The sequence below is a fragment of the Leishmania mexicana genome, chromosome 20 (assembly GCF_000234665.1).
Source record: "Leishmania mexicana MHOM/GT/2001/U1103 complete genome, chromosome 20".
Classification (NCBI taxonomy): Eukaryota; Euglenozoa; class Kinetoplastea; order Trypanosomatida; family Trypanosomatidae; genus Leishmania; species Leishmania mexicana.
In genome coordinates, this window is record NC_018324.1 from 33,093 (window position 1) to 52,500 (window position 19,408).

A 19,408-nucleotide genomic window follows, 5' to 3' on the forward strand; every position below is an offset into this window, starting at 1 on the left:
AATGCCGCTCAGGCGCTTCTCGTGCCCTTTCGACGTTTCGCACGTTCCACACTCAGTGGTAAGAGTGGGAGGGAGGAGGCAGACAGGACGCTGTCCCTCGCGGTACGCGGCAGACGCGTTGGAGTGTACGTGGACGCTTGTGTGAACCACGTTTGTGGCGCCGCGGATAGAAAAGGCCTCCGCAAAGAGCAACACCGCTTCACAAGAAGTCCAGGGGCGCCGGAAGACGGGTGTTCGCGAAGGACACCAGCTCCTGGAATGTCTCTGCGGCCTCCTGCAGCTTGGGCCACTCGGATAGCTTCGCCAGGGCACAACGAAGATACGCCTTTACAACAGGGTAGTCGAGCTGACGGCAGGCACTCTCGCAGCCACGACGCCACTGCGCCGCGGTAGCGTCATCACGATGTGACCACGGCTGTGCGTACAACAGGTAGAGTGTCGCGGCGTCTAGACTACTGTCAGCAGGCGGCCGACACACAGTGCCACATGGAGGCTGCGCGGGTGTGGGCTCTACAACTGTCACTACATCCGGCGTACGCGGTCGCTTCGCGTTGAAGAAGCCCGTTGCGAGGGTCATCTGCTGCCCACTGTGGCGCTGACGTGTGAAAGGCGCCTGCTGCTTCTGCCGAAGACCCGTCGCCTGTACCGTCATGCCGCGCAAATCCTCGATGACGATATCACGCAGAGACGCGGTAGTGACGGTCCAAACCACAAGGTCCACTTTGCTTGACGAGAGGCCCAGCTGCGCTGCCCGCTCGGCATCGGACATAGCCCGCGATGCAACCAGCAACGGGGAGACCACCTTCCGGATCTCCAGCTCCATCGCCTCTACGTCGTCAGCCGCCATCGCGTGCGGAAGCTTGATTGGCAGATGCACCTCCACGCACTTGCCGCGGCCCATGTACTTTTGCGTCTCCTTCGGATGCAGCGGATGCCGTTCCAGAAGGGTGACACGAAGCCCCTGGGCAACTGTATCGGTGCGCCGCAGCTTGGTACACACATCGTCCAGCAGTTGACGCACAATCTTCCATACCCCGTCGACCCCCTCAGGACGCACCGCGTAGTTCATGGAACAACCAACAGCGTTGGGGATCCGCTTACCGAGGTGCCGCTGGTTCTCCGGATCGCCCGTGCGCGTGACGACGCGGCCGTCCTCGCCCCGGACGAGATGGTAAAATGTCTCACCCTGCCTCTTGCCAAGGATCCTCTGCAAAGCCTCACGCTTCAGTTTTTGCACAGATCCGCACGTGACGCCGTCCGCGTCGGTCCTCTCGTCTATGATGCCCTGCTCACGCAACGCGCGGCAGATTTTCTCCATCGTGCTCTCGCCCGCACCGTGGATGTGCTCCAGCGGAAGCGAGGTCATAGTCTGTACCACGTCCTTGGCGTGGACAACGCAGATCCCATTCGGCTTGCCACGGTCTGTGGCGACGCGCGCCAGCATAATGTTGGGTCCGATCCCGCATGAAGCGGTGCACCCTGTTGCGCTGAACAGCTCCCTGCGAACGGTTTCGCAGAAGGACTGCAGCAAAGCGTAGTCGGTAGTGTCAGTGGCCAGCATCACTTCATCGATGCTGTACACCTCCATTGACATTTTCACGCTTGTCGGGAACAAATCAAAGATGATTTGGTAGAGAGTCTTGGCGACGCGCTCGCATGCCTCGAGGTCGTAGCCGAGGGTCACCAGCTCTGGACACCGCTCTTTCGCGGAGTTCACGTACATCCCGGCGTGAATGCCGTACGAGCGCGCCACGTAGTTGCAGGAGGAGATGTCACTATTGTACTTGCCCGCTGCAATACCCACCGGCTTTGTCTTCAGATGGGCGTACTCGGGCTTCGCCAGTTGCACGGAGCAGAAGAAGGCGTCCATGTCGACATGGACAAAGGTGCGCTGCTGCTCCAGTGTACCATGGTTCCACTCTGGGTGCGCGATGAACCACTCACGAAACACATCCTCCATCTTCGTCCTCCACTGCCCAATGAAATAAAGTCGTGAGTGCTGCTGAAAGTGCTGCAGGCTGTTCACCTGATCACGCGTGTTTCGGCTCATCGCTGTCATCCGTGGGCGTATGACAGGAGGCCAAGGAAGAGGCCGCAGTTGCGGTGATGAGCTCCGTCAACACTCGCTCGAGCAGACGGCCTGCCGGCTCCTCGAGAACAAATCGTGGGTCGATGTCTGTGACTACAGCGCGCGGGAGATGTGGCGGCAAGGCGCGCGCGCCGCTGTCGGCCATCTACGTAAAATTTAGCCTCACTACTGGAGAAGGAAAGTGATAATGGTCTCACACCCCCATACGATGTCATCACTTGCCCCGCTTTCCGCCACTTAGGAAAAGGACAAGGCGCTGGGAGTCGAGGTGAACAAAAGGCACAGAGGGATCAGTGATGCCGCCGTGGCACTCATGTGAATGTTTGTATGTCGCGTACGTGCCATTCACGCGATCCACCCTTGCCAGCGGTTTCCAATTTTTAAAAACAGCCTCCGTTCCCAGGTACAAGAGATGGGTAGGCAGAGCACACAATGCAGAGAAAAAAATGTGAAAAAGAGGCATCAGGAGGTTGATGCGTCCATCCAGACTGATGAAGCTGCATGGCGTTGCCTACACGAGATGAAGCACGCTTGGAAGTTAGCTCCATGGCACAGCTGCACTTGAGCAGCATGCATATCGACTCCGATCATCGAGCACGTGAGCGCTCGGCCAAGATGAACCTTTCGCACTGACAGCATCTCGTCGCCTTCCTCTCTCCACGGTCTAACAGCAGGCCAACCTTTCTGTCGCGCACATAGGAGAATAGTCCCGAGCTTTGACAGTCGGGCTCGGCACCTCTCATGTTGAACTTCCCTCCCTTCTTTTCCTTTTTCCTTTGACATGGCGCCTCTCAAGTGAAACATGGGAAGGGAGGCATATCCAAAGGAACGCTAAAAAAAAACTGCCGTGGCCGAATTCAGCGATAAAATGAGGAGGTGGGGGGCGGGACGACGAAGATTCCCAACCGAGCAACAACCAAGGGGAATTGTCCAGCGGTTCCATTCACATCTGTCCGTCCATCCATACATCCATCTACCAGCATGAGGCACTTCAACAACGCAGGGGGGGGTAACTAGTACAAAAAAAAGAGAGCACGGTACTTTACATGAGCAAGTCATGGGCCCTGTGCACTGGTGAGCGCATCGCAGCCCTTTCTACTCACACACAGAGAGACACACATATCTATGCCCTCAAACAAGGCGGACGAATCCCCGATTGCTGTCAAGGGGAATGCACAGGTGCGCAGAGCACTTGGGCACAACCTCGACCACCATCGTTGCACACGCCAGCACCGTTCCCTCGTCGTCGAGAATCAGAAAGAAGACCATACCAGCGTCTGTGTCGCGCTGCATCAGCGTCGCCGTCGTTCCTGCATCCGGTGCGTAGAAAGATATTGTGCGTTCCCCAACGATCGCTTCCTCGGGCTGCTGCGTGAGCGGAAAGCTGACGTCGAAAGACTGGTTCGAGTGCCACACGTTGATGGAAGCGGCGCGCTGCTGCGGCTCCAGCCGCATCGACAAGCTGTGCAGCTTCCAGGAAGTTAGATCGAAGAAAGAGCGCTTCGCTGCGGAGTTCGACGTATTTGCTTCGTGCAAAACCTGCAACCACTCGCGGTGCTCCATGAAGTGGATCAAATCGCGCTCCAAGTACGCTTCTACCAAAACATCCTCGCAGCGGAGAGTCGAGTAGCACGTGAGCGAGGGTCGCTCGTCTAGCGGCCAGTTTGCGGTCCACGTCGCCACGTCGGAGGCAGCATCGCCCCAGTCTGCTTCCAAAGCCCCCCACATGTCCGTCGCATCGGTCAGGCGCAACAACGACGGCCGCGCAGGCGACCTGTCGGTGAACGCAAGGCTTTCCCGCACGAGCACCTCGCATTTACGGATACTCTTTCTAAGCTCCCACTCCCGGTCCTCCAGAACGCATTGCCGCACCAGTAACATTTCTGCCTCCGCGGAGCGGCAGAGGCGTCCACGCGCGTCGGCCTCCATGGCGGACACCTGCGCAGTGATAGGGCGAATCCAAAAGCTGTGTTCGAGCTCGAAGAGTCCGATCCGATGCGTCGCCTCTGAGAGTACGACGTGCTGGCGCACGAGGCCGCAACACTCGCGCTCCTCCTCGACCGCCACGCGTGCGCGGAATTCATCCTCCAACTCCCACAGAGGGCGACACGCGTCCGAGACTAGAGAATGTGCCAGCGCTTGCCGCAGCGGCAGAAGCGTGTCGACAGCCGCGGCCGACTCCTCAAGCTCGATGAGCATGCGCCCAGCCCGCTCGCTGACGAAGAGTCTTCCCGCGCCTTGAATGAAGAAGACATGCACGTAATGCTCACGGAGCGCACTGAGGCAGTGCTCCTCCTCCTCAGCAACACGCCGCCGTCCTTCTTCGCATTGAATCTGAAGCTTCTCTGCAAGGTACTGTAGCTTGCACGCCAGGCGCGCCTGTGCCTCTGCGCCGCGGATGGCGCGGCTGGAGGCCAGCTCTTCAACGGCCAGCACGGTGGCCCGCTGTAGGGCCGCTTGCTGGCACTGCCACACGTGGTGATCACAGAAGAGCTGATTTGCCTCCCTGTTCTCCTCAGTACTGATGACGCGAGCGCCGTCGATGTACTTTTGACACAAGGTCCGACGCTCGACCTGGTGCCGTTTCAGCACGCACGTATGCGCCTGACACGCGAGTAGCAGGGTGTTGAGCTCCAACCTCCGCTGGTCCACAATGTCGCGCCGAACGAGAAGCTCAATCTTGCCAAAGACGCTTGTAACGTCAGAGTCCTTTGTTATCTGCTTGTAGACTCCCCGCCAGCCGAGGAGAAACGCCTGCGTCACGGCCTTGAAGCCGGTGTGCTCCTGCTCCTCTAACGTAAGCCGAAGCCGCTGTTCCTGATCAAGGCAGGCGAGCACGCAGTCTTCGCAGTCTGCGACGTGCACCTGCTGTGCCATCGCGCCGCTTGCCTCGGAAAGCCGGATGACATCTCTTTTGACCGCCGCCGTGAAATCCACCTGCACGCCTTGCAGCAGCAGGATGAGGTGTAGCGAATACAGTCGCTCCACGGTAGCCCGGTCCATCTCCTCTTGCCAATCCAACCGCTGACGCGCACGTTTCGCCCCTTTCGAGTGATCGACGCACCGCAAGTGAACAGCAAGGCGTCTCTGAGCAATAATTTCACGCTGCAGGTTATTGCCCAGTTCGATAAGTCGACGGTTCTTGAGCTCCTCACGGGCGCACTCTTCCAACGCGCCAAGTGCAGCGCGGTTGTCTGCCTCGGTGAGGGCGAGGCATGAACAGGAAGCACGTAGCTGCATCGCGCGCCAGATGGAACGCTCCTCGCAGCGCAGAGATCGCCGCGTGAGCTCCTCCTGCAAGCGCAGATGAAGTACCTCGAACGGAGCCTGCACGATGGCAAAGAAGGTTTCCGTCGCATCGCGGCGCTCAGCAGTTTCAGCTGCCAGAAGGTGCTCCACTTCGCGCAAGGCGCATTCGTCCCTGTATGCACGGTTGACAACCTTCGTGCGATACCGTGTTTCTTGCATGCCCACTAGGCCTCGGAGCTCCACTTCAAAGGATGAGAGCGCCTCGACACATCTCAGCGCTTTGAGCTCCTCAACGATGCGTCGGGGGCGCCAGGCCACGTTCCTTGCAGGTGGGTGAGCCACCAGCGGTGGTGGCTGCGATGTTGTCAGCACGGCCTTCAAAGCAGTGCGCAGAGCACCGTCACTGGGCCGCGGAACCTGGTATGAGGACATGGGGCAATCCTCTTCCTTGCAGCTCTGTCCTGCAGATGTGAAAGAGAAACGGAAAGTGCGAGGAATGGCAGTGCACCACAAAAAGAATGAGATGATGACTGTAGTGAAGGCGGCGCGTGTACGTTTCCGTTGTCGCAGACAGCAGCCCCTCCTCCCCACCAATAACACATACACGGACACACACACACATGTGGTGCCCATACAGAGATGAAGAAAAAAGAGGAGGAGAGGGGAGCGGTAGCATAGGCCTGCAAGACATTGAAGAAGGCAACAGAGAGCAACCAGGAACGAGAACAAACAAGGGCAAGCGGACAGCAGAATAGTGCGCTTACGCCACAGATATTCTTGTCGCTACCGAAAGCAAGGGAAGGGAGAGGAGGGTAGCAGCACATCTTCGCAACGCAGACAGAAGTAAACGGGGCCGCCCCCTCCAGACGCACGTCCCCTTGCCGCTGCCGGCCCTTCTGCCCTCCCCCTCCGCAGTGCCGCAGGCGACTGTGTCGGCGTGTCGTGGCATGTGCGCAGATGTGTGAGTGAGTGATCACTTGGTTTGGCCAGTATGCGAGACACGAAGTGGCCCTGCCCAAGCAGGAACATGCCATACAGAATAAAGACAGGGCGACGAGATAAGCGCCATATGCGAGCAACCAATAATACAATCCAGTCCCATCGAATACCGGCAGAAGAGAAAATACCGTCCTCGTCACACCGACGCAGAGGCGACCGTGCGAGGGACGCTTTCAATCGGGGTTGTGCGGTCGGCGACTACAGTCATTAAGTTTTGGCACAAGTGTCGAGAGCTAGAGTGCCACCTTCTCCTTCACGAAGCACAGAGCGCGGTACAAGGTCACAAGCTCCAGTTCTGCCTGACTGAGCTTGTTGCCCTTGTTTGCCTTCCAGCTTGCGGAGTAGTCCGGCACAAACTCGGAGAAAGGCTTCGACATGTGCTCGCAGAGCCGCAGTCGGGCGTCACTCGCGATTTGCACCACCGCATCGTACGGCACCACGTATTCTGGGCAGTCGACGAAGCCATCCAGGCGGAAGTGGTATTCAGTGCCCGTGACAAGCAAGGTGTTGCCGTTGGAGGCTGCGGCGTACTCGGGTGGATTGGGAAAAGAGATGCTGTACAGCTCGTTGCCTAACGTGCCCTCCACCGCCCGTTTGGAGAGCATCGCTATGTCGACTGTCGTGATGAGCACCACACCACCGGGAGCGAGAGCATCAGAAACAGCGGAGAAGACGTTGCGGATGAGATCGAGACTCTTGCAGGCATAGTGGAATGCAAACTGAATCGACACAACGCTGTAGCGACCAAAATGCGGAGAGCAGGGTAAGGTGCCTCGTAGAAACGACTCCGTGAAACAGTCAGCCACGGTGAACGAGGCACAGCACTGCGGTGGTTTCTCCATGGCAGCTATCATATCCTTACACCGTCTCTCCGCCTCGTTGATGCACTCGAGAGAGACATCGTAGCAGTCGTAGACGGAGGTGTGCAGGACAGACGACGGTGCACGGGGGTTGCTCTGCGCGGGACTTTGCATGAAAAACCACTTACCGATGTCTCCGCCTCGTCCACTGGCAAGATCGAGAACCGCCGCACCTTCTGACGGCGAGGCAGCCGCATTGGTCAACACGCAGTCCAGAGAAAACTGGATCAAGGTCTTCTTTACAAAGTTGTTGAAGTGCCGAAACGCCACCTGCTGACTACTCCAGTCGTCTTTCCGCTTTCGCGTCACGTCATCGTACGCCGCCGCCGCCTGGTTCTGTGGCATCCTCGAGTCTCGCGCGAGAGTCTGTCCGCGCTTGGATGAGTTCCGGACGATGTTGGCGGTGCGTAGCGACCTGTACGTGAGCCTTCCTCGCGCGCAAAACGGAAAGTGCGGCTTCACCAAGGTTAATGTTGACGAGGAGGCAACACCGGAGAATGGCGTGGCCCGTACTTGGAGATGTAGATTGCGTTGTCGCACTCTCGCTCATGAGAAGCCGCACGCGCAAACGCACGAAATCACGCGTACATTCGAGACAGCACCAACACAGCAGAACAGCGGACAAAGACAGCCACAGAATAAGCAGGAAAAGGCATTCCACACGCGTACCAAAGGAAGGTCGCATCAACGTGTGCAAAATGTGTGTATCACGGCCGCAATCCGCGCCGATGCACATGAGTAGCACTACCACGTCGTGTACCCCCTATCCTGTGCGCGTGTGAGTAGGGTGCTCGTTGGCCTGCTTCTCATGGAGAACTATCAGCTGTTGGTGCCCATCCTAACGCTGCGTGTCAAGCGCACTCACATAATCTGAACATGCTGTCCTCGTTTCTGCGCGAAAAGCTACCAGCGCTGCGCGCTTCCCGGCTTGCCTTTCGTTGTCGGTACCCTTTCTTTTCTCTTTCCCCGTCATCTTCCCTTTCTGTGGTGAGGGAGAACAGGTCGACTGAAGCGACGGATAAAAATCAGCTGCACACCCCGCACGGCGGGCGCCCTGCACTACACACTCTCCACATACACACACACACCTACCTCCCCTGCGACGCGGAGATAAAACGCTCTCCGCGTCACACCGGGGCGACATCGGCTCCTTCACAAGCAAGCACGCAAACACACGCGCACATCGACTTCCATGAGAATTGGTCGAGAGCGGTAATCATCACTCGCTGTCCAGGAGCGCGAGCGCCTGGCGCAGGCGACGCACGACAACGGTAGAGAGGCAAAGGGTCTGATTGTTGGCCGCATCAGTCGATAGGTCGAACCCGCACCAACGCAACAGTCGCACCGCTTCGTCTACAGGGAGAATGACGTCACGGAATGCCTTTGTTGAGATGCGCAATGTGCGCTTCTTCGTGTCAAACGGGTCGCTCACAATGTTCCCGAGGATCAGCCGGAGAGTGCGCACACACTCGGCCGTCTGCTCGGCAGGTGCACGCTTCCGTATATTGTCGACGAGCGACTGCGCACACATGGGGGCCTCTCCAGCAAACAAGCCGACCAGTGTGTTCTGAGCAGACGAAGGTGCAGTGATGGCGGACAGGTTCCACGCACCATCACTCGGCGATGTCGCCGTCTGTGCTGGAGCCTGCGCCCCCTGCAGAATTTCCAACTTCGCCGCCGCTTCCGCGCGAGCCTTCGTCGCCGCCTCCTCGTACTCTTTCTCTGCCAGCGCGAGCGCTTCATCCCTGGTGTGCCCTCTACGCTCTAGTCGGTCAGCAGCGATTCGAATTTTGATGCGCCGCCTTGCCTCCAAGTCGGCTGCATTCTCGCGTCGCGCCTCCTCCACGTTCATCTTTCGCCGTACTTCCTCCATCTCGCTTTTCATTCGCAGCACTTTGCGGCCCATCTCCAGACGTTCCCGCTCCTTACCCTGCAGCTCGAGCTTCTCCTCCTCTTTCTTGCGCCTCACACGTTCCTGCAACTCCCTCACCTTGGCCACGCGCTCTGCCTCCGTCAAGACGCGTTTGGCTTTGATGATCACCTCGACACCGTCCTCGAGCGCGGTGTCGAGCTCTGGGTGTCCTTCGTGCATCTGAATCCATTGCGTGCACGTAGCCTCGTCGATGCAGCCGGCAACGATGGACTTCTTGATGGCGTTTTCGCTGAATCCCCTCCCTGCAAGGGCATCGAAGAGAGTCTGGGTGATAGTGTACGTATCGCTGTCACTGTCTTCAGATGACGAGGAATTCGTAGATGGCGGCTTCACCGCCGCCGCAGGCTCGCCAGCTTGCCGCGACTCTGTCTCCTTTCCCTCACTGCTCATGGTGGCGTACCTACAAACGCACCCCGACAGATCTTTTGTTGTTTGTGCGTGGAATGATGTGGCGCTGCTGCGGCTACACAGCCCACATGGCAGTCGCCGCTGTCGTGCTTGCTTGTCGGTGTTTCCTTTTTCGTTGCTCAAGCACCCTCACCAGCATGCCAAGCGCAGGGCGTGCAGAGCAGCGGGGTGATGAGGTATGCAGTGACAGACCGGCAGAGAGAGAGAGGGAGAAGGGTAATGACAGACGTGGGGTAGAGACAAGAAGAAGGAAGTCGGCCAGGCCAGTGAAAGACACGGAAGCGAGAGGCCAGCGCTGGTAACTGGATGCCGGCGACAGCGCAAAACGGGGCCTCACTACTGTATGCGAGAAAGGAGCAAGTACTCAAGGAATGTGTATTTTTTGTGTGTGCTAGGGTACATGGGAAAGGGCGCGACAGCGGCGCGCGCCGCCTGCCGCACAAGCACAGTCCCATAGGTCACCTCAGTGGCGAAGACGGCAGAGGGGGAAGCCTCCCTCGCTCTCTTGCAGCACCAGCACGGTGCTCTGCCCACGTGTCGCGCACACTCCACAAAGCGCGGCGAGGTTCAGCGCCGACACAAACACAAAAGAGGCAGCCAAAGGGGCACAACGGAAAAACAAACAAGAGCAGGGGAGGCGGCCACGGTAGGGAAGGAGGTCTCGGGTGAGTAAAAGCCACGCATCACAGCTGTGCTGCGTGCTTTTGCGATACAGACTGGAGTATGTTCTTTTTTTTCCTTTGCATTCATGGGCGCAGCTGCGCACGTGCGAGAGTGTAGATCTGGCACACAGCTAGGAAAACAGCGATGCAAAAACGTCGTCGTCTGCGCGCGCTGGAGGCGGCGCGGCTGAAGGTGGTAATGCGTGTTGCGTCAAGGAACCAGCGAGTGCTGCAGGTGCTCCAGAGTTCGCCGCTGAGGAGGAAAAGGAGCCGCCACTCGATGGTGGTGGTGGTAGTGGCGCTGTCGCTGGCGCTGGGCCACTGCCGAGCAGCTGCGCGTACCTGACAATCGACGCGACGGCAAACTGCCGCACTGTTCCATCCGTGTGAAGCAGGAGGGGACAGAGAAGCGGGATCGACTTGACGGCTCGATGCTCCGGGTTCATCTTCTCCTGTATGCCCCTCAATAGGCCGAGCATGTAATCAAGTTGCACGGAGGTGAAGGAAATGGCGGTGTTCGAAATGGTTCGCGTCAGGTTCACCTCCACATCCATTTTAGTCTCCGTTGCGGAGAATGTGAGGATCTTCTCGAGGCACTGAAAGGCGAGTGCAAAGGAGTCTGCGTTGGACGAGGCCACGTTGAGCAGGCGGGCGGCTATGTCCTTCGGCAAACCGAGCTTGATGGTGGGGGTCTGCGTCAGCACGTCACGAAACCACTCCAGGCTGCCTTTCTGGAGGCGCTCATTTCCTTCGCTCGGCATAAGCTTCAGGATGAGAGGAACAATGAGCGTCGCCTTGTCCTCCACACTCGCAAAGTGCTTGTGGATGCACTCGCGCTTCTGTAGAATTTGCTCGGCGTATACGGCGGCCGGCTGTAGCGACGGAGCACGAATAATGGCAGTCAGCAGCGACACGAAGTATTCGCGCAAGGTGCGATGAAAGCTGCTGGTAGAGAGGGTGCCGGCGCACAGCAGAAGAATTGGCAGCACAAATCGCAGCATGGCATCGACCTTGCTCTCCTGCACCATGAGAGGCACAATGCCCGACAGGATGACAGCCTCGCAGAAATCGCCCTTCGTAAGACCATCGTAGAGCGCCTTTAGCAGTCTAAAGCGTGGGTCGCTGTCGAGGATGCCGAAGGAGAACAAACCAGTGAGCGTCTTCATGTCCGGCGTCGCGAAGGGGCCGGTGACGACGACCGTCGAGATCGGTGGGCGTGGCAATCGTAACGCCGCGGCAGGAAAGTAGCGCGATATGTGCCCTTCGACAGCGCTCAGCTGCCGCTGCTGTTCTTGTGGGTTGCCGCAGCAGTTGAAGAGCCGCTTCCCCTGCAGGACTTCCACCGTTACCACGAGAAAGCCGTACGTGTCGCTGTCTGGGTACACGAGCGGCGCAGCACCAGCAGAGAAAAGGTCTCTGTTGGCAGCATCGTCCTTCTTAGTGCAAAACTGCACGTACTCCGTCGGCAGGTAGTCCAGTAGCGGCGCTGCCACGCTGTGGAAGGGGAAGGGCGGCGGTGGCGGTGCGCTGAGCTGAGCTCGCGGCACAGCGAAGCACAGGTCGCCGATCTTCCATTGATTGTCTTCTGTCACGTAAATGGAGGAGAGGGCAAAGTTGAAGAGGAGAAGCTCTGCTTTCTCGTGCAGGAATCGGATGGCCTCGGCGCAGTGGAAAAGTCCCAGTAGTTTCACCTGAAGAGGGAGACCCTGAACGTTCTCTGGCGCGAGCACCATCGACACCCGCTCCGCCGCAAACCATATCTTTTTCTTGTCCTCTACGAGTTGACCCTCGATGCTAAGGATGCCGGGGTGGCGCATGTGGGTCAGCAGTGCCACACTCTCCTTCACCACCTTGATCAGCGCGAGAGCCTCGCTAGCAGTGCAACGCTCCAACACCCTCTTTATACGCAGGGTGAATATAGACACCTTCTTTCCATTGGCGCGTACGACAGCGTCACACTTCTCGAACAAGTCGCTACGGCCACAAAGCGTGGTGCCGGAGGTATCCAGTTCGTAGGCGTTAAGCGGGTTTGAGGAGATCGCGGACACCACCGTCTCCTTCAGCTGCTTAAGCATTTCCTGTCGCCGCCTTCTCTCGTTGTTGCGCGAAAAAATGATAGCTTTTCTCCGCACAGTTGGGGCCTGCTGTTGCACCTACGTCCTGCCCCAGTGAGACACAGCCCTTTACCTTTCCCTCCGTGCGTACAGTGGGGTGGGGAAAGAGAGTGGGCGACGCACAAGGAAGAAACGATACGCCTTGTTTCTATTTTCGTACGCCGGCTTGTCCACCTCTCCTTACCGACGATCCAGCGCGCGTCCCTGCCGGCTGAGTCACTCACGTCTCTCCTCGTCGCCTCTCCTCTCGGGGGAATGGTACTTGCAGTGCCCGATCGTCCGGCGTCTCTTCGGCTTTCGTGCGCTCCTCCTTCTGTGCGTCAACTGTGTGACGGATGAGGTGCGACGACGTATGCTGAGCAAGACCGTGTGAGTGTTTGTGGTGCAGTCAAAAAGCGCGTAAGGGGCGAGACGTGGGGAGTTGCACAAGAGTGGCAGAGAACATACCAAATACACGAAAGGAGTGAGCGCACACTTTTACAGGGCAAGAAAAACAAGGAGGGGTAAAGTACGCACAGACACCGCAGCACTGGGCCCCATCACCGCACCTATCTCCCTTACCATCACAGAAAGTGCAGGGGGAAGGAAGCGCGTGGGGGCTCCTCTGCGCCTTTCCCGGCATATCCTCAGCGGACGCTCGCACGCACACACACTTTGACCACCCCCTTCGCTGCATTCGTCATCCAGCACACACGCAGGATGAGCAGAGATCGAAGAGGTGCTTGGTATCTTTTCCTTTTTTTGTGAGGTATGCCGCCGTGCACAATTTTGTGCCATCCTTGTTCGTCGAGAGAGGAAGAGCTCCATCACTACCGGCACCAAAAATAGGGAAACCACCGCCGGCACCACACTGCAACACCGAGCACGAACAAAGGGAGAGAGAAGAGGAGGCAGGCACAGCCACACAAACACACACAGACCATGCAGCGTTGTTTTGTTGTTGTTTTTTATATTCAGCGTGTCCACGCTCTGCCATACAGCACGAGCTCAGCTCCACGCCACAGCGGCCCTGCCACACGCCCCATCGCCGGGTGCGAAGCAGCGCTGGACACGCGCGTTACAGCAACGCGGCGACTCGGTCACCGGTGCACGGCCCCGGCCCGCAAGCCCTACCCATCACGGCAGCCTCGCAGGTCGGCTCACAGCCGCTCCTCCAATCACGCCGGCCGCCACCTCTGGTGCATCCCCCCTCGCGGGGTGACACTCACGCTCCCCACCACCAGTAGGCAGTGCGAGGGCCGGGGGGTGAGAGATGCGCTTGATCCACGCTGGCACTCTGCCGAATCATGTGGATGGTACAACCGTGCTCGCTCCCGCAGGTCTCTCCAACGCCACACCATCCAGGACCTCACCGCCGGCATCCGTAGCGATGCATCACACGGACCTCGCTAAGTCGAGGGCACTTGACCCTGCCACCAACAGAGGTGGTTCTGATATTGGCAGGGAATGCAGGGGAGGAGGGCTCGGCATGGTCTTTCTCCACACAGAGTGAGAGCACTGAGATCTGTGATACCACGCATTGAGCTATCCCCCCTCCGCGTCAGCAGGTAAGACAATGGAGAACAAAAACAAAAATGTACAGGAAGCCATTACTGAAGCATCATCCATCGGATGCCCTTCTCTCTCGTAGGGACCTTCACTTCCCCATCACCTGAGGGCACAGCTTTGAATCTGCCCTCAGACAAAAGTTTGCGGTTCGAGCCGCGCAGTAGCCATGTTCTCCGAGGCGAAGTCAGCATGCGCTTGCGCACATGCGTGTTTCTAAGTAAAGGACTGCAAGAGGGGGTAAGTAACGACCCCACTATGCCTTTCCACGCCCTACATTGGCGCACGGCGTTGTCGAACGCCGTGATCGCTCAGCAATAATAAGAGCACGAACGGAAATAACAAGTTTGGTTGGGGGGTGCGTGTATATATGCACGCGCTGGAGAGAAGGGGAGGTGGAGCAAGAAACAAATGGAGAGGTAGCAGTGCACAGCACCGCCAGCAGCGTCACCAAAAAAAAATGAACGAGAAGCGCTGGCAAATGTGCGAAGATGAGAGCGGCAGTCGTGAGACCAAAATCGGCAAAAAAAAGGCGAGCCGAAAGCAACGCAGCGCAGGACGCGCACGTGGAGTAGGCAGGCGCGCTGATAAGCACACACACACGCCGGCGCACGCAAAAACAGATAGGCAGCCGGACTGCCTACCAACCCTGCCAGTGGACCGTGGATCCCTCGTCTTGGCCCTGGCGAGGCGACAAGGCTATCTCAGCCAGCTGCGGTTCTCCAAGGCGGTTCATTGTGCATGCCCAGATGGTGCGCTGTGGGCACGGAACATGGACGGCCTCTTCTACTGGCCGCCCGCCGAAAAAAGACAGCATAGTACGGAGCACGGCTTGGTGCGCGACAACCACCACGCACTTCATGCAATTGTTCAAATCGTTCAACAGCGGTGTTAGTCGGCGGACGAGGTCGACATACGATTCGCCGTCTGGGTAGCGGAACCCGACCTTGTCAGTGTGCCGAAAACGCTGGATGAAGGGGTAGAGCGACTTCACCTCGTCGTTGGTCATGTCCTCGCAGATGCCGGCATGAATCTCGTTGAGCGACTTGAACGGTTTGAGAACACCGTGGCACAGTATGTCGGCGGTCGGTTGCGCGGTGCGCTGGGTGCGTCGCAGCTGGCTGCACCATACCTCAAAGTTGCCGTCCTCCTCCCACACGGTGGGGCGATGGTCGAACAAGTTTACATTCGTCTTAACTTGACGCTCAAAAAAGTGGGCAATGTCTTCTGCGTCGATGCGGCCGGTCTCCGTTAAGTCCGGGTCTCCGCCGAGTCGGTCCTCGACGTTGTACTCGGACTGCCCGTGGCGGGTGAAGAAGATTGGCGGGAACGACTTGAGCGTCTCGTCTGGCGCGCCCTCCAGCGGCTCCGCAGAGTAGAGCTGATACAACGTGGGAAGCATGCTGTTGAGAAAACTGGTAAGTCTGGAGCAGACAACGCTGCCGCTGCTCCGCGACGCGCGGAGTGCCTGTCGCTGGAGGCTAACGTCGATAAAGCGATAGGAGTTGTGTCTGTGGCTCTCCCACTCCTCCGCAAACCGCACGTGCCGAATTAAAAAAGAGCGATCAGGGGGGAGCAAATTCACCAGTGCCGCACGGGCATCCGCGCAGTCGCAGTCAGTAAATATAACTGCAACGGGAGTGGCAACAAAGCCCAGCTTCGGATTCGCGTCGAAGTAGTCCAAGGCAGCCGACACACACCGCCGGTTCTCTTGTAGCCATGTATCCCGTTGCGTCGCGTACGGTGTCGGACGGTGATCTTGGAAGCTCTTGGAGGCCACAAACAGCTGCACACTTTCGCCTATCCACCGAAAGTAGTGCACAAAGCGGGTGCAGAAGAACCGCGCCGGCATGCTGCACCGCTCCTCGGAGCTGACAAAGATGACAACTGGACTCGTCGCATTGGAGAAACGGTACAGTCCCATGCTCACCATCGCCACATCATTGGCGTTGGTGTCTGTGAGAGACGGCGGTTGGCGAACCACCTCTCGCTGAGTGTGATACTCTACCCCCACCATGTGTCTAAAGTCGATGGTGTTCGCTTCATTCATGTCCCCCACATCGTACACGTTCGACGCTCTCAGGTGGGCGAGAACCATTTGCGAGGCTCGGTGCGCGTCGCTATCTCACCAGCACACGTTTCCACTGCCAAAAGTGAAATGCCGAAGCGTCGCGCGAGACACGTGAGCCAAGAGAAACGAAAAAAAGAAAGGCGAGGAGAAACGCGAGAGAGAGAAGGTGCAATGACCGAGTGGCCGTCTTCCCGCGGGGTAGGAAGAGCAAGCGTCGGTAGGGAGGGAGGGCTGTGGTGATGCTGAAGTATGCACCTCTGCGCGCTAAACTCTCTTTCCTGTGGACTCTTTGCTTCAGAAGCAACGCGTGCCACCTTCCACAGGGGAGTGTCGAGAACGAATGCTAGTGACGCCCATGGTAGAAGTAAAGCAATGTCCTCACGTCCTTTTTCGACGCACGAGTGCCATGTACTTGTTACTCGATCTACCCATCTCCGCGCCACCTACCACTCGTAGTCGACGAAGCGTCGCTCTACTTGATTCGTGTTTGCGCACGGAGCAGAGGGTTAGCCGGCAACATGACAACCTAGACACAGGCACACAATTCCGCAGGCACCCTCGTTACACGGCGGTGAGCTTGGCCGCGTTGGCGACATCCTCCGCCTTCATCTTCTCGATGATCTTCTTTTGTTGGCGCAGCAGATGAAGGCGATGAGCCGGTGTCAGGTTGGTGGGGTTCTTGCCGCGGTAACTCGCCTTGTCCAGCTGACCCTTTCGGGTCAAAATACAACGCGGCAGCAGGCGCGCAGCGACGACTATGAGCAGCATCGCGATGGAGACAAGGGTACTCGACGACGACGAATCCTTCGCTGACGTGATAGGACGATATCTGACCTCCAAATGTACGCTGCACGACTCCTGCGTGCCTGACGTGCCATCGACGAGAACGCCGGTGAGCAGCAAAGGGCCCGCTCCCATCTTTGCGACGTAGAGCTCCCGCACTCGCCACGGGGTGGCAAGGCACTCTCCGTTGTCGGCGCTGTACAGCGGCTCTGCAGGGTCAAACCGGCGATGCAGAAGTCCGTCATTATCAAATGAACGCAACAAGGACGGCGAGAACCACACCGTCTGGCACTCGAGCCGAATGCCGTCGTCCGTGCGGACAGCCGCAAGCTTTAGAGTCAGTGACGAGGGCATGCGGCACAGCGCGTGCTCGTCGCTGGGGACGCCGGCGTAAACAAGCCCAACGCGCGCGGCGGCGTGGTCGAACAGGCGGCCAACGCGGCCAGCGTCTCTCTCCTTCACCGTCCACTTTCCTGGTTGTACGGTGAGCTCGTAGTTGGGAGGCACAGCACCACGGCCTGGTATAAGAGTGCTCACATCCCACGTGCCGTGCTGAAGACCACCGCTGCCTCTCACAGTCGTGACGCAGAGGAGCGCTAAGAGGAGCACACAGGCGCTCACCTGAAGCTGCTGCATCGTAGATTCCTATGATCTCAGTGATTTTCGGGGAAGGCGGAAGATGCACAGAGCGCGATCCGGCTAAGAATAAAGGAAAAAAAAACGCACCGCTGCACCGCGAAAGGGGGGGGGCGCAGAGTCACCGTGTTCAGGTAATGCGCAAAGCACAGCGACACGTGAAGGAAGAACGATAGGTGGGCGCATGGAACGCAGAACGAGAGGCAACGAGAACGAAAGAAATGTAGAGAGAGAGAGACGGAAGTCGAAACTGCGCATTGACGACAGCGACCGCGGGCAAGGAGAGCGAGACGCGGGGGTGAGGAACAAACACACATTGTCACAGAGGCCAAGAAAGAGATGAAGCTCCGTTTCTCCTATCAACATCGCCTCAGGATGCTTCTCCTGCCGATCCCTTGTGCGCAAATAAGGCGCACTTGCAAACACACAAAGAATACTGGACTAAAGGCCGCTGCCAGATAAGTACAATGCAGAGAAACGCCGTCACGAGGACCTCGCTAGGACGTTTACGAAATACAACGAAAAGCGAGAAGCAGCAGCAACCGAAGGGCATCGCCGCTGCAACCAAGACAATCTTTCGACTACCCTTCTACCCCCTCCTTTGCCGTTTCTCCTATCATATTCGCCCCTTTGGGATCACCGTTGAATCCTTTCTTTGCAACACAGCTGAACAGGGACGCACACAGACAAACAGAAGAACAGGAAGACCGAGAGAGCAGCAGCATTGTCAAATCAAAACGCGCCGACGTTCAACCAGCAGCCGGAATCCGCTAGTGCGGACCACAGGCGTGGAGATGCGAAGCGCTTCATGCAGGAGGTGCGCCGATGCCACCATGAACAGCTGTACGAAATACGCTTCCACATCCCGCACCGACATCATGGCTTCTTCAAGATCAAGCGCCAGCGCAGGTCCGTCATGAGTGCTGCGAGCCGTCTGTTCTGCGTTGCTGTACCCTAGCTTCCACATGACTTGTTGCGCCACCTCGGTCTCCTGCAGTCCCTGCATGACACAGAAGCACCGTCGACTGATTGCTCACAGGAAGACGAGCACGCCGATCACCGACCTTGTAGAGGCGCTCACTTGACGCTAGAATCAACACTTTGAGGTAATGTACTTTCGCGTCGGCGATGCTTACCGTGACTTCCTCAGCGTCACCGTCACTGTGGCTGTTGTCGACCCAAAGAAGCGGGACCCGTCAGTCAAGTTCTACGTTCCCATCGGAGAGCCATGGCCGCAACGCCCCCAAGGCATTCCGCGGCATAGCCGTTTCGCCGGCGCTTCAGCATCACGTCAAGCGGCTGCGCCACAGCGTGCGCACGCACTGTCGAGAGTGAGCTGTACTAAGGGCGTACTACTAAGCACCTGCGGGTGCGCGCCATTACATGGGAGCGAATACTTAGATAGCAGGCGGAACACGTGGCGGAATGCACCGAAACAAAATGGGGAGGGAATCGCTTCGATGAGTCCACAATGTGAGTTCACGAGAGTCCGACGCAGTACATTAGTAACGCGGAGAATCGACGTCTTTTGGGGGTGCTTCACACAAAGAAGATCGAGCACGGAGGCATTCTCAGTAAACATATACGATGAGATGAGGCTTGAGAGGTCAGTAAGGGGGTGCGAGCGAGGAGAACCAACCGCCGTAGCTGGCGAGGTGGGTACGCAGGATCACTTTACTTCCTCTTTTGAACTGTCAAGATAGAACCCCGCCATCATCGGCAACAGCAACCAACACGCATGTGGGTGCGTGCGGCAGCGTGAGGTCAACCACGATGAAAGTTGCACTAAAATGCCACAAAAAAAAAGAAAGCACGCACATCAGGTAGGCCGCACTGCGTAGCGTGGAATGAGCCAGCGAAAGGGCCACCAAACGTGCCGCTTACTCGATCAGGGCTTGCCTCGCCGCATGACGTTCATGTGCAGTACCTCATCGATCTTGCCCTCCTTCGACTCCATCTCGAGCTCCCGCTGGTGACGCCACACCCGCATTTTCAGCCCATCCTCTTCTGCAATCCGCCGCAGTTCATTTTGGTCATACGGGTAAGTCTCCAGTACCCC

At 57.9% G+C, this 19,408-nt stretch overlaps 8 protein-coding genes across 8 annotated transcripts in view; all 8 read right to left on the minus strand.

Moving 5' to 3' along the window:
• Positions 1–199: 199 nt before the first annotated feature.
• Positions 200–2,059, minus strand: LMXM_36_0100 (putative DNA damage repair protein; the record flags this gene model as incomplete). The annotated part of the gene is made up of 1 exon (XM_003874304.1): positions 200–2,059. One exon carries the CDS (start codon positions 2,057–2,059, stop codon positions 200–202), a length of 1,860 nt encoding a protein of 619 aa, XP_003874353.1.
• A 1,161-nt stretch (positions 2,060–3,220) lies between these two features.
• Positions 3,221–5,971, minus strand: LMXM_36_0110 (conserved hypothetical protein; the record flags this gene model as incomplete). The annotated part of the gene is made up of 1 exon (XM_003874305.1): positions 3,221–5,971. The coding sequence occupies one exon, from the start codon at positions 5,969–5,971 to the stop codon at positions 3,221–3,223; it is 2,751 nt and encodes a 916-aa protein (XP_003874354.1).
• A 599-nt stretch (positions 5,972–6,570) lies between these two features.
• LMXM_36_0120 (putative mRNA capping methyltransferase) lies at positions 6,571–7,542 on the minus strand (the record flags this gene model as incomplete). Its single annotated transcript, XM_003874306.1, has 1 exon — positions 6,571–7,542. One exon carries the CDS (start codon positions 7,540–7,542, stop codon positions 6,571–6,573), a length of 972 nt encoding a protein of 323 aa, XP_003874355.1.
• An 874-nt stretch (positions 7,543–8,416) lies between these two features.
• Positions 8,417–9,520, minus strand: LMXM_36_0130 (conserved hypothetical protein; the record flags this gene model as incomplete). The annotated part of the gene is made up of 1 exon (XM_003874307.1): positions 8,417–9,520. The coding sequence occupies one exon, from the start codon at positions 9,518–9,520 to the stop codon at positions 8,417–8,419; it is 1,104 nt and encodes a 367-aa protein (XP_003874356.1).
• Positions 9,521–10,331: 811 nt separating this feature from the next.
• On the minus strand, positions 10,332–12,275 carry LMXM_36_0140 (hypothetical protein, unknown function; the record flags this gene model as incomplete). The annotated part of the gene is made up of 1 exon (XM_003874308.1): positions 10,332–12,275. One exon carries the CDS (start codon positions 12,273–12,275, stop codon positions 10,332–10,334), a length of 1,944 nt encoding a protein of 647 aa, XP_003874357.1.
• Positions 12,276–14,499: 2,224 nt separating this feature from the next.
• Positions 14,500–15,957, minus strand: LMXM_36_0150 (fructose-6-phosphate2-kinase/fructose-2,6-bisph os phatase-likeprotein; the record flags this gene model as incomplete). Its single annotated transcript, XM_003874309.1, has 1 exon — positions 14,500–15,957. The coding sequence occupies one exon, from the start codon at positions 15,955–15,957 to the stop codon at positions 14,500–14,502; it is 1,458 nt and encodes a 485-aa protein (XP_003874358.1).
• A 534-nt stretch (positions 15,958–16,491) lies between these two features.
• Positions 16,492–17,349, minus strand: LMXM_36_0160 (conserved hypothetical protein; the record flags this gene model as incomplete). The annotated part of the gene is made up of 1 exon (XM_003874310.1): positions 16,492–17,349. One exon carries the CDS (start codon positions 17,347–17,349, stop codon positions 16,492–16,494), a length of 858 nt encoding a protein of 285 aa, XP_003874359.1.
• A 1,888-nt stretch (positions 17,350–19,237) lies between these two features.
• LMXM_36_0170 (conserved hypothetical protein) overlaps positions 19,238–19,408 on the minus strand; it is a gene marked incomplete at both ends in the record, with an annotated part of 468 nt that continues 297 nt past the window's right edge. The window contains one exon of the mRNA XM_003874311.1: positions 19,238–19,408. This exon is cut by the window's right edge and continues 297 nt beyond it. Coding sequence (XP_003874360.1) covers positions 19,238–19,408 — 171 coding nt within the window.